The sequence below is a fragment of the Epinephelus lanceolatus genome, chromosome 9, assembly GCF_041903045.1.
Source record: "Epinephelus lanceolatus isolate andai-2023 chromosome 9, ASM4190304v1, whole genome shotgun sequence".
NCBI classification, from domain to species: Eukaryota; Metazoa; Chordata; class Actinopteri; order Perciformes; family Serranidae; genus Epinephelus; species Epinephelus lanceolatus.
The window spans coordinates 23,145,711-23,173,648 of record NC_135742.1 but is presented as its reverse complement, the minus strand read 5'-3'; the positions used below and the strand labels follow the sequence as shown (position 1 = coordinate 23,173,648).

The following is a 27,938-nucleotide window of genomic DNA, read 5'->3' as shown; positions in this document are numbered from 1 at the left end:
ACAAGTCTTTATGACAAGAATTTTTGACTCCCTTTTTCATTGTTTTTTTTCTCCTTCACACCTTTTTCTCATTTGCTCTCAGCTATAGAAAAACAAAGATTCCGTTAGAATCTGTCAGTATGTCAATGTTTAGATGTGGCCATGTGCCTCTCTGACAGCTGATTTACCCATCTACCTACCCTAGCTACCTATCTGCTTTGGCTTCACCACTTGCCTCTAAACATATTGCTCAGCAAAGCTGGATTTTAATTGGTTCAGCTGTTTAGAATAATATTTCAAAAAGTACCAGCAATTAAAAGCCTTAAGCAACACTTAATCTACCTATCTGTCTCTTTATGTACTATCTTTAAAGATTAAGACTGAATTATGCATTAAAACTGAAAACAGCACTGTGTTAAAATAAAGAGGCAGCACTGGTATAGCCACCAATGAGACAATGAAATGTGAATTAGGAGGCTGATTTTAGACACATCCATGAGCCACAACACTGCAAAGTTGTTTATAATCAAAGGGTTTTCTGGGTCTGAAAAGTGAAGCCGATGCCAAAGTGCCTTAAACCTGCATTTTTTCCAACAGCCAGCAGGGTTGCAAAAAGAAGACCTTCTCTCCTGATGTGTTTATGGTCTCAATTACTAGTTTCAAGTCTTTTTCAATACAGCATTTAGAGTTAGTAAGACAGTAAAAAAGACACTAAAGCAGGGTATGCTTTAGGGCAGGTGGTTCCCATCTTTTTTTGTTAAGGGACCCCTTCTCTATGGTTGAGTTAACTGATGACTAAGTGGCATATTTTATGGAAATTTCATATTATGTTTAATGCATAGCAACAAGAACAACAATAACAAAAACAGCACAGAAGAATCCATAAACTGTATAATTTACCCAAATAGTGAACACAATAACTGCAGGAAAATGTTGTAAAAATGGATGAATTTTGAGCCAATTATTTCCTGTGATTATTGCATCAGAGATTGTTTTTTCTGATATCCCCAGTAACTTTTTTTTAGATGATTCTCTGTCTTTATTATTATGTATTATTTTAATTTGTAACAGTCACACATGCTTAATTGGCTTCTTTTTTGACAAATTCAGTGTTTTCTTTAGTTATTTGAACTGCGCACTTTTCTGATGTAAGGTGAGGCTGTTTAGCAGAGTGAAGTCTCTGTGAATATATCTTGTGTTCAGGTCTTCAGTGTGCCCTTATCCTGTGAGACGTATTCTAAGTTTCTATTTTAAATGACATTCTAAACTTTAAAAATAACAATTTCATTTAGTTTTCTAGAAATGAATGAAATCTGAGATTTAGCCTACCCCCCTGTGAAGCTTTGGTGACCCCTAATAGGGGTCAGGACCCCTAGGTTGGGAACCAGTGCCTTAGGGCATGGCTACCCTGTGATTGACACGTGGCTACCACAGCAGCATCCTCTGGTTCTCAAAACAGACCCCAGGCTCCAAAAAAATCAAGATCTTAAACTTGTGGCTTTGAAAAGGTAGTCCACAAACTGATGGGTGATGTTACGTTGGTTTTGCCCATTTCTATTATACAATCTGTGTTTTATCACAGTGAGAATGGAAACGAGGGCAAGGTTAAAAAAATCGATTTATTGATTCCAATCGATCTTAATTTGAATTGGCTGATATCGATTAAAAAACCCCCGCTATTGATCTTTTAATGTATGCCTTTACCTGGGGATGTGTCCACGAGAGAGACAGTCAAACCTCAGCTGAACCAAAACATGCCCGGAGCTGCTCCACTGAAGGCCCCGCCAAGCCTTAAGGCAGATGTCTGGCTGCATTTCGGATTTAAGAACTATGACAACAGAGCAGAGCTGGACAAAAGCAAAAGCATATGTAAGATGTGCAAAACTGTGGTGAAACATTGTGGGAAAAATCACAAATCTTTAAAACCATTTAACAAGACACAGCAGGGATATGGGGATTTCTGGTCACTCAGTACTGAGTGTTAAGTCTGTGGGGTTGCACGTTGTTGTGTTGACTGCTGTTGTGCTTCTATGTTGAATAAAATATACATTACTGTAACTGCTTTGGGGTCAATTCATAATGTAAACATTAATATTTTTAATTGTACATTGTACAATTGAATCTGGACCTCAGAAAACCCAGCCCTAATAAAAACAATAGTTTAGTTTAGGATAGGTAAAAAGTAGCCATCTAATCTAACAGGAATGTGCGCTTGCTCGTATTTGATTGGTCGACTCAGTGCTTTGCTGGATAATGTTGCTAAGACTTGAGGGTTTTTTTTTTGTTTTTTTTTTTGCTTTTGTCCTTGACAGAGCATTGGTCTCTCTGAAATGAATGAGAAGGCTACATTTTTTTTGTTGTCTTTCCAACCACGGCCTAAAAGTGTGTGTTGTGTCATTCACACGAATTTGACCACTGAACCGCTGTTGTGTTTATTTGGCCAAAACATCCAATGTGCCAACTCTGTGTTAGATGTGAGCTAGTTAGCAACAGATGGACCAAATTTGTCTGTGTGAATGTGTCTATGTGTTTTTGTTTAGCTCGGCCTCTGACTGATCTCACTAGGAACCATGGTTCTTTTTGTTATGTCCCTCTTGTCTCTCCTTTTGTGTCTGTTTTCGCTGTACATTTATGAAGTAGATTCATTAAGCCCCGGGCCAACTCATGTCTAATTGCATCTTTCCATTGACTGTGCAGTCTGTAAAGCCTCTGAGCCTTTACACAGTAGGTCTTAAGTGAACCACAGATCAGCGGGGTCACTGAGGGCTCCACCTTTCATCATTAAGCTATAGTTACAATCAGTAACTATCACTCTATAATGTAGTGTCCATGTAGAGTTAAAGCTCTGCCAACCCAGGTCTCAGAGTGAATTTACCTTTACAGTGGTGTCTGAGGTAAAAGCTGCAGGGCCAGTGCTTTAGCCTGATCTCCTGTGTATCTCCCTCTTACTTGTAGATATATTATACACCAACTATTTGAGGCTGTTGTCTGGCTTTTTAAGTGCCTCTGTCTGAGCTGTCATTCTCTTTTCCTGCTTTACTTTTCATTGAAGTAGATTATAGATTGCTGTCTGTTAAAAGATGTGTGAGTCTCTGGTGTAAAAAAAGTCTCTAATTCAAACAGGTGAAGTCTGATGTGCAGATCATGGTCAGCCAACAGAGACAGAGAAAAAGGCTGTGTGATTGATGCTGATTGACAGAGAGATAAGAGGACACAGAGTTCTGCCAGTGATTACAGGCTGCAGTGTTGATAACTCCTCACACTATTTACTGTAAGAATTGCACACAACAAATACTAAGCAAATGATTTTTCTTCTCTTAATTAATCTTTGTCTCGATGGTGGTGCTCTTGAGAGGCCATGAGGTCATTAAAATCAAAGCAGATTATCTCACAAGGAGCGAGAATATTTTGAACACATTACATAACAGTTTACAGACAGTCCTCGTAAGACAGGCAGCTCAGTTGTTTCAGTTAATGCTCCAAAACAACATTTGTTTATGAATTAATGTGCTCAGTTAATTTCATAGCAGTCCTCTAATGAGAGTTTAAAATTTCTTATGTAAATAGATATCTTTGCCTGTTGGTGATGCCAGAAAAAAGGTCAGGGTGTCATCAGCAAATGGGAAAGGAAACTGCAAAATCTCTTCCCAGAAATAATAATCTGATTACTTGAGATAATCCACAGACTTTGTTGTGAGCAGTTTCATTCTACTGAACTACACCTGCCAACCGCATCACCATGCAGAAGGAAGAGTGCATCTACTCATGCACAAGGGGCTCGTGCTCCTTAGCTGTCATATTAGCTAGCTCAGTAGTGCTAGGTGGGCTAACAGTGAATGCAGTCTTCCTTCTAGCTCTGTAGACAGAAAATAGTCCCTACATGAAACTGCTCACAACAAGGTCTGTGGATTATCTTGAGTAACTGGGTCATGTTTTCTGGAAACTCATATTGCTGTTTAGTCTTTCAAATGTATTCTTCTAGCACTTTGAGCACCACAAGCTGAGTAACATCTAGTGACATTATACTGTAGAGACGGCACATATCTTAGGCTGCCTTTACACTACCATGTCTTGATGCCCAATTCCGATTTGTTGCCTATATCCGATTTTTCCTGACTGCTGTTTACATGTTCTATGCACCTTATTTTTCATGGAAACATGGAGGCAAAACAGAACGTAGCCAGCTTCTGCTTTTTTTGTGCGACACTTCCGGTCCAGCACTCTTGACCACTGTGTAAATGTCCCACGGTATTTGCTACAGTGACATTACTGCGTGCATGGAAATGTTTACATTACTGAAAGCAATTTTAAGGACTAACTTTAAATATTTGAAGTTAATCGTTAAAGAATAAATCACCTGGAAAGCTGGCGCTGCTCCACATAATTTAAAAGGTAACTTAAACAGAGCGGTGGAAATGTCCGTGCAGCTGCAGACGGGTGCGGCTGGATGGTTGATGTGTACATGCTGATTCGGGTGTTATCAGAGCCGATCCGCGCATCACTATGGCTTAATAATCAACTCAGTCAATAAAAACAACCCGTCCTATGTTAGGAGTGTATGTCGCTGACAGAAAGGAAGAAAGAAAGAAAGAAAGAAAGAAAGAAAAGATAGAAAAGCAGCGTACACCTCACATATTTATTTCTCACAGTTGCGCACACGTTTGGCTGGCATGCAGAAGCACCATCTGTTTGTCTGTGTGTCGAGGGTGTGAGCCGCAGCTTCAGCTGCTCAGGTAGAAAGGCTGTGTAGCCCGGTGTGTTTTTTTGCTGATTCGGTTGTGCAGGTTCTCTGCTGGTACACTGGAGACAGGGATCAAGCAGTTTGTCTCACTCGGGATAGATTGTGCTTTTTTTGGTTCATAGTTTTTGATTGACGTGCGATTTATTCAGCTTTCCTTCCTTTCCCTCGCTCATGAGCACGTCATCAAAATGCGCTGTCGTCGCATTATCCATGATGTACGACGTGGATTGCCAGGAAATATCCGATCTGTCTGTTTAGATTACAGACCTATTGACAGATATCTGATTCATATCCGATATATTTCCACATATGAAGGAGGCCTGAATCTGATTTGACAATATCCGATATCATGCGTTTTTTTTCCTGTTTACACGTTCATGTTACAGATCCGATCTGTGCCACTTGAGAGGAAAAAATCGGAATTGGGTCACTTGAACCATGTAATGTAAAGTAGGCCTCTCTAACACTCAGCAACTCGCACCAAAACACTCCAGAATGATAAATAACACTACAGGTAAGATTTTGGGAGTAACTTTACGTTTAAAATGTTTTTACGGACAGTGCTAAATAGTTTGGCCAATAAAACCAAAAAAACAGATTTTGGGGGCTGGGAGAGAATGATAGAGGCTGATATTAAGACATATTAATAACTAATAATAACTAATTTTGATAAAGTCAACAACAATGTTACAAAGCAGTGCTGTTGAGATTTCTGAGCTTCCCTATAATATGTTATTGTGAGATGTCAGTTAAGATAAGAAGTAAACAAGTTGGGGCGTTGGTGGCTTAGTGGTAGAGCAGGCGCCCCATGTACAAGGCTGTTGCCGCAGCGGCCGGGGTTCGAATCCAGCCTGTGGCCCCTTGCTGCATGTCACTTCCGCCCTCACCTGTCTTGTAATGAAGTTTTGGTGGTCAGCTTAATTTCTTGCCTTCACATATTAAGTGATTCATATCTAATTAAAATATTACATTGACATCCTTAAACAACACTTGTACATTTTTTTTCCAAATCTGTCTTGATTTACAAAGACACCATGAGGAGAGGGAAGGATGGTGAGGTAAAAGCTAAGTGAAATTACTTAACCATGTAGCCGGTAAAAGCAGAGCTTCAGCGAGTGGAATAAATGTGGAGAATGAGGATGCATGCATGAGCGACAGGGTAAAAGACAGAGAAAAGAAAGAGCCAAACAAGTAAGTCTTAAAATGTGTGATAGGGCACAGATGGAGAACTTGTCTGTGTAGCACTTTCAGATTTTATGATGTGTGGATGCTCTCTAAGTTATTGCTTGGAGGAAAAGATCACATACGCTCGGTGAAATTCTTTTTCTCCTTTTTCCTTGTCTTCCCTTTCTTGCTGTGAAGTCCTGGTTATTGTTACCTCCCTGCTGTCTTGCTGTTATAAAACAAGTGAACTGAAAAACAGCCCTTCCTCAAAAACAGCCTGACTCAAAATAAAAGACATATTACAAGTTAAGGTGGATAAACGCGACATGATTTCTCATACATTCATACAACTCCAGAGCAAGCTTTTGTGGAGTCCATGCCTACTGTATGCTTTATTGGTATGCTGAATGCAGTGTTGCTGTTGAGATAATACCCATCACACATCTGTTCTGTTTACACAGTGGTAGACACGGTCCATGTTTGTGTTACCTTTTAAGTCAAAATTGACACAAATGCTTTGCAATTGAAATACTTATTATATTGGAAGTAAAATTGTAAGGGCTCATACGTTATTAACTGCAAAAGCCAACAAATCCTCATACATAAAAAACAAACAAACAAATGGTCCATCATCATTGCCTTCCAAAACGATCCATATGACTACAACAGAAACTATTCATATGAGCCTTTTTTAATCTAACACTGCAATTGTTGCTACAAAGAAATGTTTCTACGATTTGGTCCTCGTTTGGTTGATGTGTCGTACATTCCTGATATTTTGTTTTCATACTAATCAATGGTGGCTGTAAAACTATATACTGTATGGGGCGTCGGTAGCGTAGTGGATAGTGCCGGCGTCCCATGTATAGAGGTGATGCCTTGCTGCAGCGGTCGCAGGTTCGACTCGAGCTTGCAACCCTTTGCTGCATGTCAACCCCCACTCTCTCTCTCTCACCCCATTTCACTCTCTCCTGTTCATTAAAGGCAAAAAAGCCCCAAAAAATAATCTTTAAAAATAAAAAAAAAAAATACATTTTTTTTTTAAAAAAAACTATATACTGTATAAGATAATGGACGTACCCATCGTAACTTGACCTGGTGGTTTGTGGGCTGTTTCGCATTTCGGCTGTTACCGTCCTGTTTTTTTTTTTTTTTTTTTTGGAGCCAGAAGTGGCAATATTTAAATGAGAGGCTGGAGCTGTGGAGGAACATGGATTGGATTTGACTCATAGATTGTAGCGATGCCTCACAGACAGCCTGTCACAAAAGCAACCCTTTGTGCTTTATAAAATTTAAACAGGTGAGTTATATATAAATTCAGCCCCTGTACAGTTGTAGCTATGAAGCCCAAAACCATTTTTTATACCAGGCTGTAAACATGTTAATTTCTGCTGTAAAGTTGGACATTTTATTTTATTTTATTTTTGTAACTTTATTTTTTCCAAGATGTGAGAGTAAGTAAGTAAGTAAGTAAGTAAAAAACAACGCATTAAGCAAAATGAATAAAGAAAGCACAAATAAAGGAAAAACTAAACAAAAACACTCATACACAAAGCTTCAACTAGGTAGCGAATATTATATAAGAAATAATAAAAAGTCACTATATACAAACGTTTGTTTACTATCCAAACCATGCATGAATAACTCATAATTCATCAACAAATCGTCAAAATGATAAGGTTAACAATTTGCTCGGAAAACATGCTGTTGATAAAATGAGTAAATACAAAATAAAATGAACAGATAATTAGAAAAAAACAAACAAGCACACAAACAAAAGTTGTTAACTCGTACCAATATCTGTTAATCCAATAGTAATCTTTTTCACATTTTAACATGGGAGTCTATGGGGATTGACTTGCTTCATGAGCCAGCCCCCCAAGTGGCCATTTGATGAACTGCAGTTTTTGGCACTTCAGCAATGGCTTTATTTTCCAGCCTCAGAGGATGCCCTTCGAGTAACATGCCGAAAAAAACGCAGTATTGTGCCAACAAAGGCTCCAAAAAAGACGACTACGAACTAGCAAATATGGATGCAAACGGTGTAGAATTAAAAATGTCTTTAAATGCCTTTGCAAGTAATCATTGAGAAAAGAAATGCACTCAACACATTTGTAAGAACACTGTCTTGGTCACAAACACTGAAGGTAAACATAAACTTTCTTTGCTTACAATAATACTCAACAGGGCAAGTTTACATTTAGGCAATACAAATACTTGGATAAGTTTGAAGCAACAACTTGTTGTTTGTCCAAAATGTCTCCCACTCAAGGTCCATTTACTAGCTTTTTCAACAGCTTTCAGCAGCATCTGTTAAAGCAGAAAATGATGCTGTTGAAAGCTCAGGAAAAAAAATATAACTTGTTATTTTCTGTCAAGCTACTATTTCCATGTAAAGAAGAAACATTAGCATTAAACAGACCTTGTTAAAACAAACAACAACCAACTGCCGTCCTGTCTCTGGTGAGGAAATTCCTGTAAAAGCTCCACAAAGAAAAAAAAATCCACATTTGGGTCAGTGCAAACTGTGTTTATTGTTTTAAGTAAGCTAAACTGATTTGTTAGTTCCTTTTTCCTCTCTGTCATACAAAAACAACTGGCACATACACAAAGAAGATAATGTCTTCTTTCATGTGTTGTCTATCTCTCTTGATCTTAAATCCAGCAACATGTTCAAGAAAACAGAGCAGCACAAACAAACTCAAATTAAGAAATACAGTCAGGTAGCAGCTTTTACACAGCACTTGGTGTAAAATAACATAATTTTGATGAATGAAGCCTTTCAGATTCACCTTTTCTGTCCAGTGTCAGGATCAGCCACGTGCTCCGCCTGCCAAATTTCATTTGTATCGACCTGCTTTTGAAAATCTTCAGTAGCATGTGAGAGATTGGATCCCATTTGTATTTATTTATCTGAGAATAATGGAATTGTCAGCAGATGCTTGCAGACCTGTGACACTGCCCAGAATAGAGATCAGTATTTAAACAAATTAAAAACTTATTTTCCCCTTTTATATTGGATTAGAGGAAGTGAAATGTGACCAGGCCTGGTCCTTTAATTCCATACTGTCTAGGTTTATTATCAGGCTTCAGTTTTACTTCTGCTGCCAATTGTCTTAGTTTCAGTTTTTTATCGTTTTCCTCTTCACCCTGTTATACTTGTTATGTTCTCTCTATATATTTTCTGCTATTTTCTTGCCATCTTGTGTCATATCTGTATTTTGTTTCTCTGTGTACATTAACAAGTCTCTCGGTCTCCCCCTTTGTTTCTCTTCACCCCACTCCTCATGTGGATAAAGTAGGCACATGTGGTAAGCGGATGTGTCCGGTGTACATTTCCCTGTCCAAGGTATGGGCGCCAGCTGTGGCCAGCAGCTGTGTGTATAGTGCATTGTGTGAGCGTGTGTGTGTGTGTGTGCGTGCGCCATATCCAGGTGTGAGCCCGTACCAATTTTATGCAGCAGCTGTGCGTTGTGTGTGTGTTTGGTTACGGACAGCTGTTTTGTAGCAGGTGATGATTTTAGGAGCCAAGCAGACAGTGAGCCAAGCGGCTGGGGGGATGACGGGGAGAGCTATAAGCCCAAAAAGATGTAAGGAGGCCCGGGCTGGGCTGGGCGTTGACTCAACCAGGCCTTCTGGACCTCTGCTGGATGGTCTAGCGGCTCAGGAGAGACCCAGCTGTGGGTGTCAGTGTTTATACCTGACTCCAAACCTGGCAGACACCACAGACATCTTACTGATTACTACTGTCTATAAATCAGCCACAGGAAGACAGTTACAGTAACCCAAGGCTTTAAAGGGTCTAGGTTTACACTCACTGTGGTTCAGGTCTAAACTGGGATACTTCCACACAAAATCAGATTAGCTGTTCAGGTCAACATGTGCATGTAAATGCCACATAAATTGTGGTGAAATTAGAAAATGTTAGAGCACTTGTGAGATAGAGATAGGTTAAAGGAGCAGTGTGTAGGATTTAGTGGCATTTAGCGGTGAGGATTGCAATCAGCTAAAGCTTCTCCCATGTACCAAATGTGAACTCCCGCTTAGAATTCTCTCAGTCTTCAGTGTTAGGAGGTTTGTACCTGGACCCAGATTACCCTCAGAGGTGTCTTATTTTACAAAACAAACAAAACAGGTGATTAAAGCTCGGAAAACACTCAATAAAGCAGTTTTTATGTTACAAATCCATTTTTTTTTCTACGCTGTTTGGCTTGTTGCAGATAGGCTGCTAGCCCAGTAAAAGCACTGAATTTCGTGGTAAAAAAAACAGGGTTTTTACAACGCTCAAGGAGGGGCTGTTAATTATAGTGGCTGTTGCAAAAATGCAAAAAACATGACGAGTCAGTGTTTGGTTCATCCGTTATTGCTGCTGTAGAAACATGGTGTTGCAACATGGTGGACTCTGTGGATGACGACCTGCTCCCTTTGTAGATACAAAAGGCTCATTTTAAGATAATAAAAACACAAGCATTCTTCTTTTTTTAGGTAATTATACAAAAAAACATGCTTTTTATATTATATTCAGTCTCTGCTGATACATTCCCCTAAATCCCACACACAGCTTTAAACGTAACGAGCGGGCCTACAGAGATACAGTTGATTTGATAGACGCAAGGGAAGATGGAGTTTTTGAACCATTGGAAGGTGAAGAACAAGAGAAAGCAGTCAAGCAGAAGGCATCAAATGACAATGGACTGAGAAAGAGTATACGAAGCAAGAAAGACAAAAAGAGACAAGGCAATAAAAAGGTAAGCATATCAGGCAAGGGCAAAATAAAATGAAGGAGAAAGCAAGATATACAAGACCACAAAACACAGCAGAAAACTGTAGCTGTCAGCAAATTGTTAGACTAACTGCTGCCTATAAAATGTGAATAGAGAGCGAATGGGACCCATATGGTTTCCCTCTGTCATTCCATCTGTAATGAAGACCTGTCTAAAACCTCATTAAGGCCTTATGACACCTCCACTACTAAAATCAGACAGATGGTTATCAAGCTCTATGATGAGACACCAGCTGTGCTTATGACACAGAATGACATAGATAGTCTATTCTGGGAGGAAAACAAGCAAACAAATGTTGTGTTCACTTTTCATTTAAATACTAGCAATCTATTTTCTTACATAAGATAAAGCCAGGCACAAACTCTAAATTAAACACAGCATTAAATGCTTAATTAAAAAATATGGTGCCACACAGCAGACTTTTTCAATGTTATGCTTGTAATAGGTTTGGTAACCATTGTCTGGTTAAGTGTAGACAGCATCTGATCTGAAATGTTTTTGTACAGGCAGTAAAAATTCATAAGAATTAAAAAATGAACAATCACAGTGATATTAGTACTGAAAGAGCACAAAACCCTCATCTTTTTCTCCCAATTTGTCTTCATCAGTTATTATATTTGGCATATCATTAGTGGCTTTGATTTCAGATTAGGGCTAATGATTTTAAGAGGAAGCAACATTTGCAGAACCCCCCAAAAAAGCTGAAATTATGGACTGAAAACACAAGAACGCAAGATTGCTGACTGATATTCAAGCAAATGTAAGTTTAGCTGCATAGGACACGAAACTGTTACCTCAGGTTTTGCAGTCTGTGCTGTATTGTGCAGTATTTTTCCACACTTTAAACATGCTGCCTTTGCTTGCCATTAAGTTTCACTGTTAAGAAAAACAGATGAACCTCATCTGACACTGGAGTTAAGAGGCAGAGCCCATGTTACTATTATTATATATTGGACTAAGGACAGCAATATATCAGTATAGACCCTTTTAGAGGCAGCGTTACAATGGCATCATTTTGTTAGCTGGAGGCAAAGCACAACTCACCACCATAGGGCAGAGTCCTGCACGGGTCCAGTTTTCAAGATCCGCCCCGCCCCGACCCGGCAACGTGCAAACCCGCACCCGAACCGCAAACCCGGGCATCAGGCCAATTAGTACCGCAACCCGGTCCGACCCGTTAAAACACGACCCGCAGCCCAACCCGTAACCCGGATTTAAAGTAATCATTTTGGGTCATATTGGCTGAATACTGAACAGCATATGAACAGCGACATTCAGCAGTTACGAGCTGTCACGTGTTTTTAGAATCCATCGAGGATAGAAGTAATCCATCAGGGAAACACTTCAGAAACATTATAAAGTGATAGTTGTACGTTTTATCCACTTATTTCTCAAATACCTAAATAATTATTTACTGTTTTGGAAGCAGCGCTTGTTAGACAGTGGCAGCCATGTTGATTCTGTCGTCCAATCACAAATTGTGTTAACAGCTGAACCAATGACCGTTGCAAAATAGCGGAGGCGATCCTCAGAGAGTAAATAATGACCAAGATAGTTATCTGTAGTTTACCGAACTAATGACTGATGTGTTTATCTAAAACCCGCGATCTGACCCGCATGTTATTTTTTCCACTCAGATCCGAACCCGGGAAAAAATGTTTTTTTAAAAACCACCCGCAAATCAGGTGTACCCACCCCAGTGCAGGACTCTGCCACAGGACTGTAGGCTATAGGAGTCTTAAAATGTCGTCTTGTTGTGTTATTGGGAGCCAAAATAGAAGGAGTCATGGCTCAAATCTTAAATTTTATCACATACCAGCCGCCACTGCCCGTCAACAAAAATAAAGACAACTCAGGTCTAATGTGAAGAGAAAAAATTACTGGACGGATGCGACGAAGAAACGGAGCGTTAGATATCTATATGAATTAACAAACACTTACATTAATCACACATTCACTATGCTTGGCGCTCTGCTCTCTGTCTCCCCAGACAGAGTTCAGAGACTGTGCTCTGCCACTCTGAGACTGCGGTGCTGTGGATAACCGAAGGGCACATTTAGACAGTGCTCTGAATTTACGAACGGTCCAGTTTGTGCCGGAGTGCGCTCCGGCACTCAGAATGAGTATTTCTGAATGCACCACTCGCATCATCTTCCTCCGTTGTCTAAAACAAGCCAACAACAATGTCTGTGGAAATTTTGTTTTGCCTCCAGCTAAGCCCCGCCCACCAAAAAATGTCACACTGTTTACGAACTGTCAAAGGGTCTCTTACATTGATATTGTGATCTGAGATCAGATAATGCTGTAGATTTTGGATATCGTTCTGTTGTTAGTGTTGTCTTTTCCTGGTTTTAAAGGCTGCATTTTAGTAAAGTGATGTAATTGTCTGAACTTACTAGACTTTAAATGAGGATATTCAATTGTTCATTATCTGTATAGTATGCCAACAAGAGTGACACCAGTGTGCAGATTCCAGTTTAAGGATTTGCTTTTAAAATCTTCCATAGGTGTTAGATTTAGTTGAGATCTGATGACTGTGAAGGCCATAGCATACGATTCACATAATTTTCATACTCATCAAACTCAATCAATCAGCGAGCCTTCGTGCTCTATGAGTGGGGGCACTGTCATCCTGGAGGAGACCACTCCCAACAGGACAGAGACGTTTCCTTATAGGATAAAGGTGATCACTCAGAGCAACTTTGTGTTGGTTTGCAGTGACGTCTCACTCTACGGGGACAAATGGAACCAAACCATGGAACCAGCAAAATGCCCCCCACAGCAGATCTCAGCCACCACATCCCCTCACGGAAGGGGTCGAGCATTCAGGACTGTACCGCTCTCTTGGTGTACGCAATGCACTCGCCCACCTGTCAGAATATGGTGGATGACTCATCTGACAATATCACTTTTTTTCCACATCTCTGTAGACCAGTGCTGATGGTTTTTACACCGCTGAACTTTTAAATGTGCATTGATCTTTCTAATGAAGGGTTTATGCACTGCAACTCTTCTATAATATACCCCTCTGTGTAACTGTTCACAGAATGTTCTTGCTGACACAGTCTAATCACGTCCTGCATTGATTCTCAGTCACCTGAGGAAGAGTTGCCCTTCTGTTTTTCTGTACATATCCCAGTAGTGCTCTTTTGACCACAATTTCCAACCCTATTTACTGTTGTTTTTCCCATAGTTCTGAATACAGATGTCACATTAGTCACTGTTCCTCTTGAAACACTTGCCACTTGAGCAGTCTGTGTGACTGAAGCTATCTGTGCCCCAACAATAAGTCTTCTTTCCAGCTCACTTAAATCTTTTCCTTTTACCGTTTTGATACAAAGTTAGAATCACCTGCGCCTATTTAGCATTCTTACACATGCCACAGAACATGACTGGGTGTTAATTGGAAAATTGTACCATGTAGTGCACCTGTGTGGAAGCATCTGCATTCTTCACTCATTTATTCAGAGTTTTTCTTTAATTTGTCACCCGTCTATAAAGTAACTGTGGTACAATGATCTGATAAATGGAAATATAGAGTCTGAAAATAGCATTCCGCCCTCCAAGGAAGAACAAAAGGTTTTAAGAGTAATGAGAGGATGAAGAATGGAATGTGGTGGTAGCGCGTGCACTCACACATGCACACCACATCTCATGTGTTATGCCTGGCCATTAGTCAAAGCTGTCACTGTACATACTAAGCCAAACCATTAGTATGACGGTTGTCAGGTGAACTTTCATGGCCATTAGTGTGAGAGAACTTGGTGTAAAAGAAATTCTGTCAGAAGATAACAAGTTAACATCTGATGTTGTGTTGGCGTTTTGTTTTGTTAAAACTCCTATGAGGCGGGCCAGTTAACTGGGAATATGCTTTGTATTTTGTATTGGATGTACAGGATAGTACAGTATGATATGTTGCTGATCTCTGTAGAAATGTTCTTTTCACTTGATTGTACAGGAAAGTGAGAACAGAGGCTTATGCACATAAATGGTTTTACAAATAGGGCTCATTATGTTGTATCAAAAAGAATCAGTAAATTTATTGGTGTTTATTTTTAATAGTAGAAAGAGAATATTAGATAAGATTTAAATAATACAAAAATCTGATTTAAAACCACTTTTAATGGGTACCTTGAAGGACACCATTATTTTTATCCCTACAAGATGTGCTAAATTTGGCTTTCCTTGGATTTTCCAAATGGATTTTGTCCAGGAGACATCAGTATCTGACAATACTTCTCAACACTGAACAATAAAAAGTACATAAATGATCTCAAATTATTCTCCAGGCTGCTCTCAAGTCAAGAAACACTCAGTGATTAAGGATAGGACATGTTTAAAACAAACAGTTAAGCAATTGGCAAAATCCTTGCTGCAAATTCATTGAACACCTTTCATGAGTAAACATTTGAAGGATGAACTTGGATGTCTCCCGCTGTTGTGTACTTCTAATGACATTGGGGATTGTGCAGCTGCTCTGTTTTGTGACTTGAGGGTTTGTTTTTAAACTAGCAACAGTGATCTGACACGAGACAGGTGTTAAAACTTCCATCAATTTTAGCAAAGTCCTTCATCAATGTCAGATCCAACCTACGGAAACTGAACCAGAGAAACACATCTATTCATCCAGTTTTGCTTTTGTAAACCTTCAAGGAGAAGAGAAACACATAGTCATTTTGACCATGAGCCAGGGGAATCTTATACTTCAAATACATAATTTTGTTGAATTTATCAGGGTTCTTTTAGTTTGGTTTGCTTGGATAGAACAAGTCAAATATGCCAACTTGGTAGGTGGCTGTTGGCATCTAATTTAGATGCACAAGGCACCCTGTAGCGTCTGTATGAGATGCACTGGGCTTTTCACTAACCCCAATTTAAAGCTATCTGTGGCAATGATGTGCTATAACGAGTGAAAAAGTCTGAGTGAGGCAGGAGGGAAGAGTGTGGATGGGTCAAAGGACTTTCAACCAGTAGACTGCTGTTTGTGTCCCGTGTGAAATGTTTTGTTTTTTTTTTTGTTTTGTTTTACGTTCTCTCTCATATCGAGATTATCTCCCCACCCAGTAGTTACATCATTAACTATGGGTGAGAGCTAAGGTTACAATGTAACCAAACGTTATGTAGATAACATAATGTAACATATGTGTCACGTGACATATGTTGTAATAATCATGAACTAACTTAAGTTACATCAAAATGTACTTACTAAACAAATGTACTAAACCCAAACCATGATCTTTTTGATAAACCTAACCAAGTAGTTTTGTTGCCTCAACCTTAAGTAGCTTAGGTGACAAAACATACGTGTCCTGTGTACACAGAAGTTTATTTTGAAAGGACACCATGTATGTAATGAGTGGAAATAGGCAGGAGTCCAAGTGAGTGCCCAGAACTGATGCAAGACGGGTAACAAGAGCATCATAGGTTGTAGCTTAGGGCCACTGACCCACTGTTGTGTGTATAGTCATATCTAGGATTTATGAGAATGTTTCATGTTGCTGCTTTAACATGTGATTTGACATGTGTTTAAGATTTGTTGCTGACCTCAACACTGTTGATGCCCAGTGTGACAGTATCTTATCTAAGTCAGTAGATTCAGGACTGCTGCTGTGTTGCCTCCCATTGTTCACTTTTATTTAATTTAGTATTTAGCTGTTATTTATTTAGTGTTTATTGTAACTTCATGATGTATTGATTTCCTCTCACAACATGCTTGATTGGTTATTCTATATTGTGTTGATTGACTAACTACATCTTCAAGTTTTTATATAACGTCTTGCACGCAATAAAAATATCAGTTATTTATTTTTATATTTAGCGTGCTTCACTTTCATTAAAAAATACTGTCAGGTCTGACCATCTGTCTTGGTGCTGGCATCACATCAATATTCAATTACAGTTATTCTGTGTCACTGCCTGCCTGCCACAAATGTGTATCTGGCATCTACAGTAGACTATATGCACTCTGACAGTCAAGGGCAATGTGACAGAATCGTTAGGAAAAAGTGTGTTTGTGTGTGTTTCTGTGTGTATGTGGGAAGATAAGCATTGAGCTGTCTAAATGTCGGGGGTGTGTAATTAAAGTCAACCTGAGTGCTGTCAAGGTGTGATGACTGCTACTGGGAACAGTGGTTTGCCCCATGTTCAGGTATAATTACGGACCATAGGGTCCCTCGACAGGTGTGCATGTGCACATTATGTTGCAGAGGTTGGAGAATGATTGCTCTGCACTGTTAGATAGATCTGTGACAGATGTGCATACAGGTGCCTGTGTGCTTCTCTGTGTGTGTCTGTGTGTGTGTATCAAATCCACCATGAGAAACAGTACCAGAAACAACACAAATTTTCCTCACCATCATTCAATTCATCTTATTTTCAAGCCATTCCACAGTTGTTTTCAACATCACACAGAATCCGTTTGTGTCTGCATGTGTGAGCCTGTAAATTGTGTGTGTGTATGAGGTTGTGTTGTCGTGCACATGTTGTGCTTGCCTCCTCTTTCCTCCCACTGTGTCTATAATGAAAAGCTAAATGGCCTGGGTTAGCAATGATTAAAGATGGACGGCTACCTAGGAGGAGACGGAGAAAACAGCAGTCGGGAAATGACAGTTTGAGGTAAATGACAGCTCTGCTATGTTTAGGATAAATGGATCGTGCAGCTATATTCAGCCTTCGCCATCAATTATTCAAAGACCCACCGACAAGACAAATCCCCAGTAACTGAGATTCCTCCGCAGTGGTGGTAAAGCAAGTTTCTAACCAGGTGACATGATTCATCCACTTCCCTTTTCACATCCTAATTTCTACAACTGGGATCCATTACGTGTTCATATCAGCAGGAGTGCCTCTGTGAATTAGCTCTTAATTATTAGCAATTCATTCATGAGTAAGAATGTAATGGCCTTGTTATGAAGGCTATTTATCTGAAATTACCTGTGATATGTTATATCATCGCTCCTCCCTCTGTGGAGAGGCAGCATAATGTCAGCTGTGAGACAACCACTCGTTTGCACCGCGGAGGAGATATCAGCATGTGTGTGTTTGTCCACATTTGCATGTAGATGATGTGACATGAACTGTATGTCCTTGCCTCTGCACGCTGATATTCATGCATGAATGTCTGTACATGGGTGATATTGTAGCAAGTCTGACAGTGTGTTCTGATAACAGATGGGTGAATGGGTCATTTGTTATTCATAATGAGTGTGTGTCTGTTACACTGTGAACCTGTCAGTTGTGTAATCTAATAAGGGGTGTGTGTGTGTGTGTGTGTGTGTGTGTGATTATGTGATACACTGTCAGACATTTCTCAGTGTTAGAGAAAGGGGTTTTTTTCCCTTCGGTATCATCATCTCTTTTTTACCAATATAAAGAAATGATGGGCCAAGTGTGTCTGCTTTTAGCCCACTGATTTTGGTGTCACCTTGACTTTTCCTCTACTGCCGCCATGACTTTAACCACAAAAACCACTTGGGTATGGTTTGGAAAAGATCCTATTTTGGCTTGAAATACCCAGTATAAGGGCATACTCCCCACTGGAAAAGCAGCAATGTCTCTGTGAAAAACAGCCACTTCTTGTGCCACTGTCCTGCCAAGAAGAGCAGCAATGTTTTGGTAAAAAACAACAGTGACGGTTTGCTACAAAACACCCACTGTTGGTGCTTTAAAAGCTGCTGAAAACAGCAATTATTAGCTAAATCACAACTGGTTTTGTTGTTTGTTGTTCTCAAACAGTGGTAAGTAGCTTGGCAGGCGTCTTGCCTAGATGACGCCGCAATCCACCTCCCAATGACAAAGTCAGCTCATATACTATGGCACTTTAGAAATGCTGATATTATACGTATGAAATGTGCAAATGCAACATACTTGTGGTTTGCAACACTTTCTCCTGGCGACTGGACTGTTCATTCCCCAGTCCCCGGACAGTGTCTCCTAATGACTCTGGTAATACTCTGATTCTTCCTTTAGTAATAAAACGGTCAAAATATTAAGTTGTCCAGTACTTTGGTTTATGACCAAATGCCTGCAAAATTACTTGGCAGTCCCATTGGTACTTTTTGTTTAGTGATAATTTGCAAATTGCTTAAACACTAAACTAAGATAGTGAATGTTATGGCGATAAACATAATACCTGGTAAACATCAGCATGTTAGGGCCTGTGTCCACATAGCGTTTTTCCTTGTGGTGGTGGGGTGCTGGGGTGCTGGGGTGCACTTCCTCCCAGCACTTCGTAAAGATATGCTCCCAGCACTTTTTTAATGACAGGCTCAGCATGGATATGTTTCTATGACAACAATATCTCACCACTAACATTATCTAAGGAGCAAACATAATGTTACGTTAACAGAGGGCTGACTACACAGTCAATGACAAGCTTACAAAGTGAATATTTAATAAAGCACAACACTCACCAGTGTCCGCCAGCTGATTTGCTCTGGAAAAATAAGCTTGTCTGTCTTTGTTGTGACAGTAGACAGCAGCCTCGCTAAAGAAGTGGTGGTGCCTTTCTGAAAAAGCACACAAAAAAGGCGGAGTGCTCTCCTCTGTGGTGCTTTTTCTCTAGTTTGCCACATATGCTCTGTCCCCATTGCAAACAATTGAGAAAAAGATGCCAGCACTGAGAAAAAAGTGCTATGTGGACACAGGCCCCAGGTATTTTCATTTCAAGCATGTTGACATGCTAATTTTAGCATTGAGCTAACTTCATAGAGCGGCTAGCACGGCTGTCAAAAATGCTTTCTATTCTATTTTCTTTCTATTTTTATTCCTATTCTATATTATTCATTTAATTTCCTCTACACCATTAATCACATTATTGCTGTTGCACAAGTAAAATTTGCCACATCAGCGTCAGCTGGTGGACCTCCATAAGAAATACTGACATGATTTTTTTGTAATAAATCCTGGAGTGCATTTTACCAAATTAATAAATATGAAGTACTTTGTGTCCATTTATGTGGTGAAGAGCTGCTCTGCTCACATTCCAATTTTTTTATCGCCACAACTCATGGATGGATCGACAGGTTGCAATCGTGTTGCTCTCTCTCCTCTCGTCCGTCTGTGTGTCTGTTCCTTCAGCGCAATGCATGATGATGTATAATGCTTGGTTAGTGACCATCCGTTGGACATTACTTTTTCACGGTGCATTGTAGGATATTCTTAGTCCACCCTGTAGTGTAGTTTTGTTATGCACATACATATAGCCATGTAACCTAAAACATTCTCCTCTCCTCTCCTCTCCTCTCCTCTCCTCTCTGCAGGATTCCCCTCCACCCAACAGCTATAATGTGAGTCAGACATTTGAGAAGGGTAATGGCCGCTCTTACTTAGAACCCCGAAATGAAGGAGCTAAGAGACGACAGAGCTGCTTCCTCTCTGCTGCACCGCGGGATAATTTCTTCCTGCAACATGACCCCACTGTACCAGGTATCGCATGCACACACGCACACATACTGAACAACATCACACAAAGAGAAGCAGGTCTATCTATCTATACATCTATTTGAAAACTTTGCAGCTCCACCCTTTCACCATCATGCAGTCCAATTAGCTCCATCTCTGCGGGCGTCTAACCTAATATTTACCTCAATTACACTCCCATTGAAAAATGTTGTTTCAAAATTGATGGATTCATGACTTACTTGGATAATTTATGACTAGCCCCATTTCACCAAGGGACTCAACCCATGAGGCACCCCAAACCGTTTAACCAAAATCTAATTTGCATATAAATAGATTTGGACTGTTTGCAATAGTGTTTCTTCTTCATACACACTGCCACACACACACACACACACACACACACACACACACTTATACACCCACACAAACTGAAGCAGATATGCAGACACAAGCATATGGACACTCCTGCGCATGTACATACTCGCATTAAAACACACATTGATATAGCATAGCAACACACACACATACACACAATAATTTTGCCCATTATTGAATTTGCATTTTTGAACAGGCATACAGTATGTGGGACATTATAGAACATTATATTCCTCATCATGCTAGGTCCCCTGAGACCACATTTCTTATAATGTAAAAGCATTTAACTATTCAACAGCTTTGACACACACATGCACACACACACACACACACACACACACACACACACACACACAACCCCTGCAGAATGACAATATTTCATATAATGGTCTGTGACATCAGCGATGGCTCAAGGAGTTTTTTATGCACGTTTCATGTGTTTGTATGTCACTCTATATTCATGTCATTAGCTGCACCGACGAGCACCTGCTGTTGTCTTACTGTAAAACTGTGTTGGATGGATGGATGTATTCTTTTTTACTTTCCTCATCATAATCCTGAACGCACTGATTGCAGTCTGTAGCCCTGGGGTCCATTAAACCATTTTAAAATCGACTGTTAAAGTTGTTTCTATAATTTATGAAAAGTTGGCAGTTGAGGTTTTAAATAAAAAAGGTTTATGGAAACAATGTTGTGTAATGGATAAACCCCCAAGGCTTAGCTTCTTCATTTTGAGAGCAGTTTTCATTTTTTAGCCTTCATTGTGAATGTTTCTTCTTTGAATGGAAATGGCTTTGTAAGAGGTTTGTTTTTGCACTGTGAGTGTATGTTGTTGTGTGTGTGGTGTTTTTCAAAAAATTTTTGTCAGTGCCTCTTTGCTCGTTTGTAATCATATCAGCATGTGTGTGAATGTGTGTACGCGCATGGATCTCTACACACCTGCTTGTGTGTTTGTCTCATATTATAGTCATAACATGAACACTTTTTCCAAAAGCACAAAAAGAATTTCTGATCCCTTTTTGGTTGATCTATACAGAACTGTACAGAACTGTCTGTACAGTACACCACGTCTTGTGGTGGACAGCAGTGCGGTTCAGTATTCTGGTAGACTGAGCTTTGATCATAGTTCAGACAGTTCCAGTTACATTAAAATGCAGCCCATGGAAAAAAAAAGATAGCATACCCTGGATTTATATAGTTCAGATTTATACTGTACAATGCACCCACACTGCTGTGAGTTTTGTTGCCCAATATGTATGAAAAAGAGCTAAACATCAGGTTAATCTTTTAACCTTGAGCAAAATAATTCATCCCAATCTTGCCACAGCTACTTTGCTGTAAACCTTTTAGCATTGCTGAGGGCAGAGTATGAAGAAAGTTAGAGATTTCAGCCTCAACCAAAATTATTTCTCCTTACTCAACCTCCACAGTGTTATTGTAACATTTAAAGCTGCCATAGGCAGAAATCTGGAAAAGGGAGGTGGACATCAGAATTTGGCAATATACCTTCTCCCTGCAGCTGCCATTCTCCATCTTAAGCCCCTCCCCCAGACGACCGTGGGCATATGCATGCGCTTCTTATAGTTTCCCATACAATGAAGTTTTTAATCAGCCTGAAGATGGACCTTTGGTCGGCACCTGTAGTGGCTCGATTCAGCCAGTGGCAGCCCCAGATTTGACCTGTGCTATGGCAGCAATGGAAAGATTGCTGGTGAAGTTGGTGCTGTCTGGTCCCCTGGAGCTGGGGTTTGAGCTGGCTTGATTAGTGTTGCTGTAGCTGCTGACTGGAGATCTGTCCCTGGAGCTGCTCTGAGTGGCGGGAAATGAAGTAAAGGACACACTGTGATTCGAGGCTTTAGCTAACTTTTGCTACATAACAGTAAACTTGAAACCACAGCTGTTATCGTTTAGCTGTTAGCAGAAAGCGAAATTATTAGCCAGATTATCTTTTCATTTCTAAAACACTTCGCCAATATTGACACATTTTATTTCATTTATTGTAAGACTTAAAACTCTCTTGATGATAAGTCCATCTTCCTTTTTTTTTTTTGTTGCGTTGCAGTAGGCAGTTGTTGACACTGCTGGAATACCAACTTGTAGAACAGCCGAGAGGAACACCCCCTCTATCTGAGATGACCTGAGATTGGCCAAAGTTGGGCTAGATTTTCTAAAGCCTGAACATAGAGTCAAGATGAGGTGCAGAAGCCTTGTGTTCTCTCAGAGCACTTGAATTACAATATGCTTTATAAAAGTTTATTATTGGATTTTTGGCCTGTTAGGCAAAATAAAACGACATACTCCAGCTTTGAAAACTTGACTGAATAGACATAAAAAAAAAATCTAATTTGTAGTAATATCATGAAAGAAATACTTTTTAGGACACAATTCTGAAACCTTTGGATTTCCTGCACACACTGAAGGTTGAAGTGTGCTCTGCTGTAAAGCACACAAATGTCTGAAGTACTGTCCCGGCTCGGTTAAAGCAGCTACATGTGAAATGATGTATTCAGGTGTGGATTATGTGTGCATGTGTTCATCAGGGCCTGGCCAGTACAACCCTAGTGTGAAATCCTTCCCTCAAATGGCTCTGATCTCCTCCAGAGAAGATCGATTCAAAGTCTCCGTGAACACCAACCCTGGACCAGGCACTTATCAGGTAAACAAGCTTTTAAAGTGTTACTCTCATGAAACATTCTTAGCTTCCTGACAAACTCCCAGTGTATGACTCCTTGAGCAGCCAACATGTACCGACATCAGTGTAGGTATGGCTGTTAGTGTGTCCTTGAATTTTAAAGTGTCTCTGTACAGCTAAGAGTGAGAACATGATGAGTCACGAGTGTGCTTGCACAGATCCTGTTTGTGTGTCGGGTGTATTGCATGATAGGCCACAAATATATGCCTGACATTATCTCATGTTCTGATCCTCAGAGAATCTATCAAATTTCTCTCTCTGACCTTGAGCTGTGCGGAAGAAATTGATTGCTTTGTAAGGAAAATCCAAACTTCAATAAGTTTCTGTGGTTTCATCCAATCTGCACTGATGCAACACGAGGCTGAATGATCCCGTTTCCTGCTCAAGGCAGCTTTTCACTTTGCGGGAGAATTTGTTCTTAAATGACCTGCCTGCTTGAATTTAACTGGGGAAAGTGAATGCATTTTTATTAAGTCTTATGTTGTTTAATGCAGCCACCCCAGACTGCTGACGGAGAAAAATGCACTTTATGGTTGAAGCATAATACAGTTGTAATGAAAACTAACCAGAACCTAATCTCTCCCTGCTCCATTTCAGTGTGTTTTAATAGGAATTACAGCTTTGGGTTACAGCTGCTGGTGAATCTGAGTGTGTGTGTGTGTGTGTGTGTGTGTGTGTGTGTGGGTGCGTGCGTGTGTGTGCATGTTTGTGCGGGTGCGTGAGTATGAAATGATTGAAAGAGCTAATGTTGCTTCCAGTCCCTGCTGACTTTGAGTGGTGAACATCAAAGACAAACCCACTGAGTTTGATTTAAACCTCGCTACAGAGTTCATCGTCATGTTCATGTCCATGTCCATGGGTGTAATGTTATCACAGGGCTCTTTCTTCTCTTCTCTGTCTGCCTGTCTTCCAATCTGTCTGCTGTCTCTGTGTGGATTTATCTCCTCAACTTTCCCTCTCTTTTCTTCTGCAGTTCACTGTCTCTGTCTCTCTTCTCACTGCCTTCGCCTGTTTCCACTTCCATGCCCCTCTTCTCTCAGTCTCCCAGATTTCTTTTGGTTATTTAGCAAAAAACTGCAGCTGTTGGGATAACAGTACCTATAGCTGCATACACACAATTGATTTTATTTACGAAACCAATGTATGACAGAAAACTGGGCGTATGGCCATTTTCAGGCAAACCTTGGCATTTATCAATGTAGACATGAGCGGAGGCTACGATCAAATCTAAGTATTTACAACCACATATTAATCACTTAAAAATGTGTAGCCTATGAGAAAGATTAGATTTTGTGAAGGCCTACATCACCATGCGCTATCTGTTCTAGCTTGTACTTGCCTCGCTCTGTGGGACAGGCTACAGGCTGACCAAAGGCTGATCATCTGAAACTTTATTTTTAAAACACTGACAAGCCAGAGCAGGGCGGCACGGTGGTATGGTGGTTAGCACTCTCGCCTCACAGCAAGAGGGTTGCCGGTTCGATCCCAGGCATGGGAGCCCTTCTTTGCGGAGTTTGCATGTTGTCAGCGTGAGTTCTCTCCGGGCACTCCGGCTTCCTCCCACAGTCCAAAGACATGCAGATTGGGGACTAGGCTAATTGATAACTCTAAATTGTCCGTAGGTGTGAATGTGAGCGTGAATGGTTGTTTGTCTCTATGTGTCAGCCCTGTGATAGTCTGGCGACCTGTCCAGGGTGTACCCTGCCTCTCACCCAATGTCAGCTGAGATAGGCTCCAGCCCCCCCGCGACCCTCAATAGGATGAAGCGGTTAGAAGATGAATGAATGAATGACAATGGGCATTCTAACATTTGGTTGATTGACTAGCCTCTAAAGCCAGCCTCAAGTGGCCATTCAAGGAACTGTAGTTTTTGGTACTTGGACGTTGACTTCATGTTTTAGTTCCAGAGGCTGTCACTTGGTTTGGGTGTTATGACCAATCTTAGTTGGTGCTGACAGTTGGTAGATAAAATCACACACTGTGTGTTGTTGAAGGATTGCCTTCCCATTATTCTCATGCAGGTTATTTTAAAAATGTTTAATTTTGATGATGGCATTTGGGACCACTACAGTTGTGTATTCGGAAAAATAATACAGCGAAGCACAGTAATCATGAGAGATGTCAGGTTATAATGGCTACGCTGTATACCTGCTTGAATATAATTGGACATTACCAGTCAGGTTAAATGGTGTTAAATGATGCAAGTGCGATTTAAGTGCTGCCTGAACTTACACTATGCTCCATTCCACCTCATCAGGTTTCAGTACATAGCCAGACCTCACTGGAAGTTCACCTCCACAAATGAAGTTTACCTATTTCAAGTTCTTCTCTCTTCAGTATCTACAGTCTCTCTCTCATCTATTTTTCCTGGTTTTCTCCGTAAATTGCATCAGAAATTAGCAAGGCAAACTGGTTTTGATGGATATCCATTTTGGTTTAGGAACATGTGAGAATGTGTGTTCTCGCTGGATTTGATTCTTTGTATATGAGGTTTCATCAGGTATCAGCTAACCTGAAATTCACCTTACTCTTAATGAAGTTCATTCCTCTACATCTCTCTCTTCTGCAGAGCCTACAATCCTTTTTGCCTGCATCTCTCCATCCACCATCTCATCTGAAGTTTGCATGTTTCCATTTCATTTTGAAACTGTTTTTATAATCATCACCCATTTCTGTTTTGGTACAGGAACATGAAATTTGTGTTTAATTCAAATTGTGCTTTTTTCTGACTGTCAAAACTAAAAAAATCCTACATGTGTATGGTAATTAGTGCAAATATAGTCGTTATGTTAGGAACATGCCAAGTCTTTTTAGGTTTCAGATATCCTAATGTTGCACAGCCGTCCCAGTGTGTGAGTGTGGCAGTGTGTATCACTTTGTAAGTACTAAACCTCGGTAATGTAGGCAGTGCATATTTTTTCCACATACATTTTTAAAACCTTTATCACCCTTCGTAGACGTATGCTTGTGGTTGTTCTTTCATCACCATATACCATGTTTTTCCTCTCTTTATCTGCTCTACATGTCCCTCTCTGCCTCTCACTGTCTCTCTGCTCCATTTCTCTCTGCGTTAAGGGGAAACTGTAGCTGCAGGAATATTTCCAATGACAGCAGCTTGTAAAACTGTTGAAGTATCTCATACAGACCTTCTCTCCCCTCTTCTCCTCTTCTGTCCTCTCCTCTCCCAGGGTATGGCAAGGTAAAAAAAAAATATATTCAACTAAGGCATTAAATTAAAAGTCAAATCAATATTCTCCATTTGGGCATGTTAAGTGTTTGCAGCCACTTCAGTCAAAGCACTGAGTAGAGTTAATGTTTGGAGATAATTGCCTCAAAGTAAAAATGGGTTAGTCTGTGGAATTAAGCTAATAATAATGCAACCTGCTGCAGGACTGAATTTCAGACCAATAACTAAAAACTAAACCCTCTTTTCCACCATGCAGTCCTGTTCAGTTCAGTTCAGGACTCATTAAAACAGTTATTTTCACATTTCTATTATGAAAAGTTGTGGATGGTATCAATAGAACTGTTCCATACGACACTGTTTTTCATCACCCCTCTGTTGGGGTACCTAGCACACACATCCGATACTAAAAGGTGAAGCTAGAAGCACTGCAGTCTGTTAATTGGTCAGTAGAGAACCATCACCGTTGCTTAGGGGTGAGTTATGGCTGGTTTTGAAACTTAGGTAACCACTGTTTATACCTTGGCAAGCTTTTCATTAGTAAAATATAACTATAAAATTAATGGATGATTTGCTGCCTTTTGAGCTTTACTACTTAATAATTAGCATAGGCACTGCATGACGTACAGCCTACATCATACAATACACCTTAGCCTGATGTGCACCTCCCCAGAAATGTAACTACATGTCACTGCGACGCAGACCTCCTGTCTATTTTTGTAAGCTGAAACCAGCTTTTATTTACTTTAATTTCACAGATAAGAAACAATAAATTATGAAGACAATAAAGCCTCCACAAAATAGCATTATTAGTCATGTGTGTGATTTATCCTGGCTTCTCATGAGCAGAGGAAATCTCCAGTAGTCGCTAGGCTAATTTATACAGTGTAATGTACATGCCATAAGCTTGTGCTAATAACATTACCATGTTATATTTGTTTGGAAAACGTTTTAAATATAAGGGAGTTGTTTTGTCGGTGAACCTTGTCAGTTGAAATGGAGCTGAATTTTGTAACGTTACCTTTGTTAAATGTTACTGTTGTCCCTGGCTTCATATGAGTAGAGGAAAAGTCCACTAGCTGCTAGGCTAATTTATACAATGTAAAATGCCATAGGCTTGTGCTAAAAATATTACCATGTTGTATTTGTGGGGAAAATGTGTTCAGATAAAGACAAGTGCTTTGTCTGTGAATGCTGCGAGTTATAGTGAAGCTGATTTGTGTGCTTGTGTTTGAAATTATCTCTATTAAGCCATGTTTAATGTGTGTTTTGGGTGCGTTTTGAATCTACTAAACTTTACAGCACTTCACAGAAACCCCGCCACTGACTAGTGTTTTGGAGGTGTAACTGCAGAGTGACACAGACACACCACAAGTATAAATGCTCAAGTAGGCAACGTATGTAGGCTACGGCATAGGCTATGCATAGAGCTGATGCACAAGTATAAATCCTGCTTTAAATGTCAGTATGACAACTTTGACCATTCCACTTGTTTTTGTTGTATCTTGGATGACATACGCTTTATTGATGATTGGATTTTCAAGTGCTTAAAAAAAGTATGGAAATTTCATCCGTATTATTTGAACAGGAAATATAATGTTTTTCTTACTTGGAGAA

At 40.0% G+C, this 27,938-nt stretch overlaps 1 protein-coding gene across 1 annotated transcript in view; it reads left to right on the top strand.

The window, feature by feature from the left end:
- stpg2 (sperm-tail PG-rich repeat containing 2) overlaps positions 1-27,938 on the top strand; it is a 75,916-nt gene that overhangs the window by 38,771 nt on the left and 9,207 nt on the right. The window contains exons 11-12 of the mRNA XM_033620470.2: positions 19,929-20,094; positions 22,986-23,101. Of these exons, the coding sequence (XP_033476361.2) occupies positions 19,929-20,094; positions 22,986-23,101 (282 nt within the window). The remainder of the gene's footprint in view (positions 1-19,928; positions 20,095-22,985; positions 23,102-27,938) is intronic.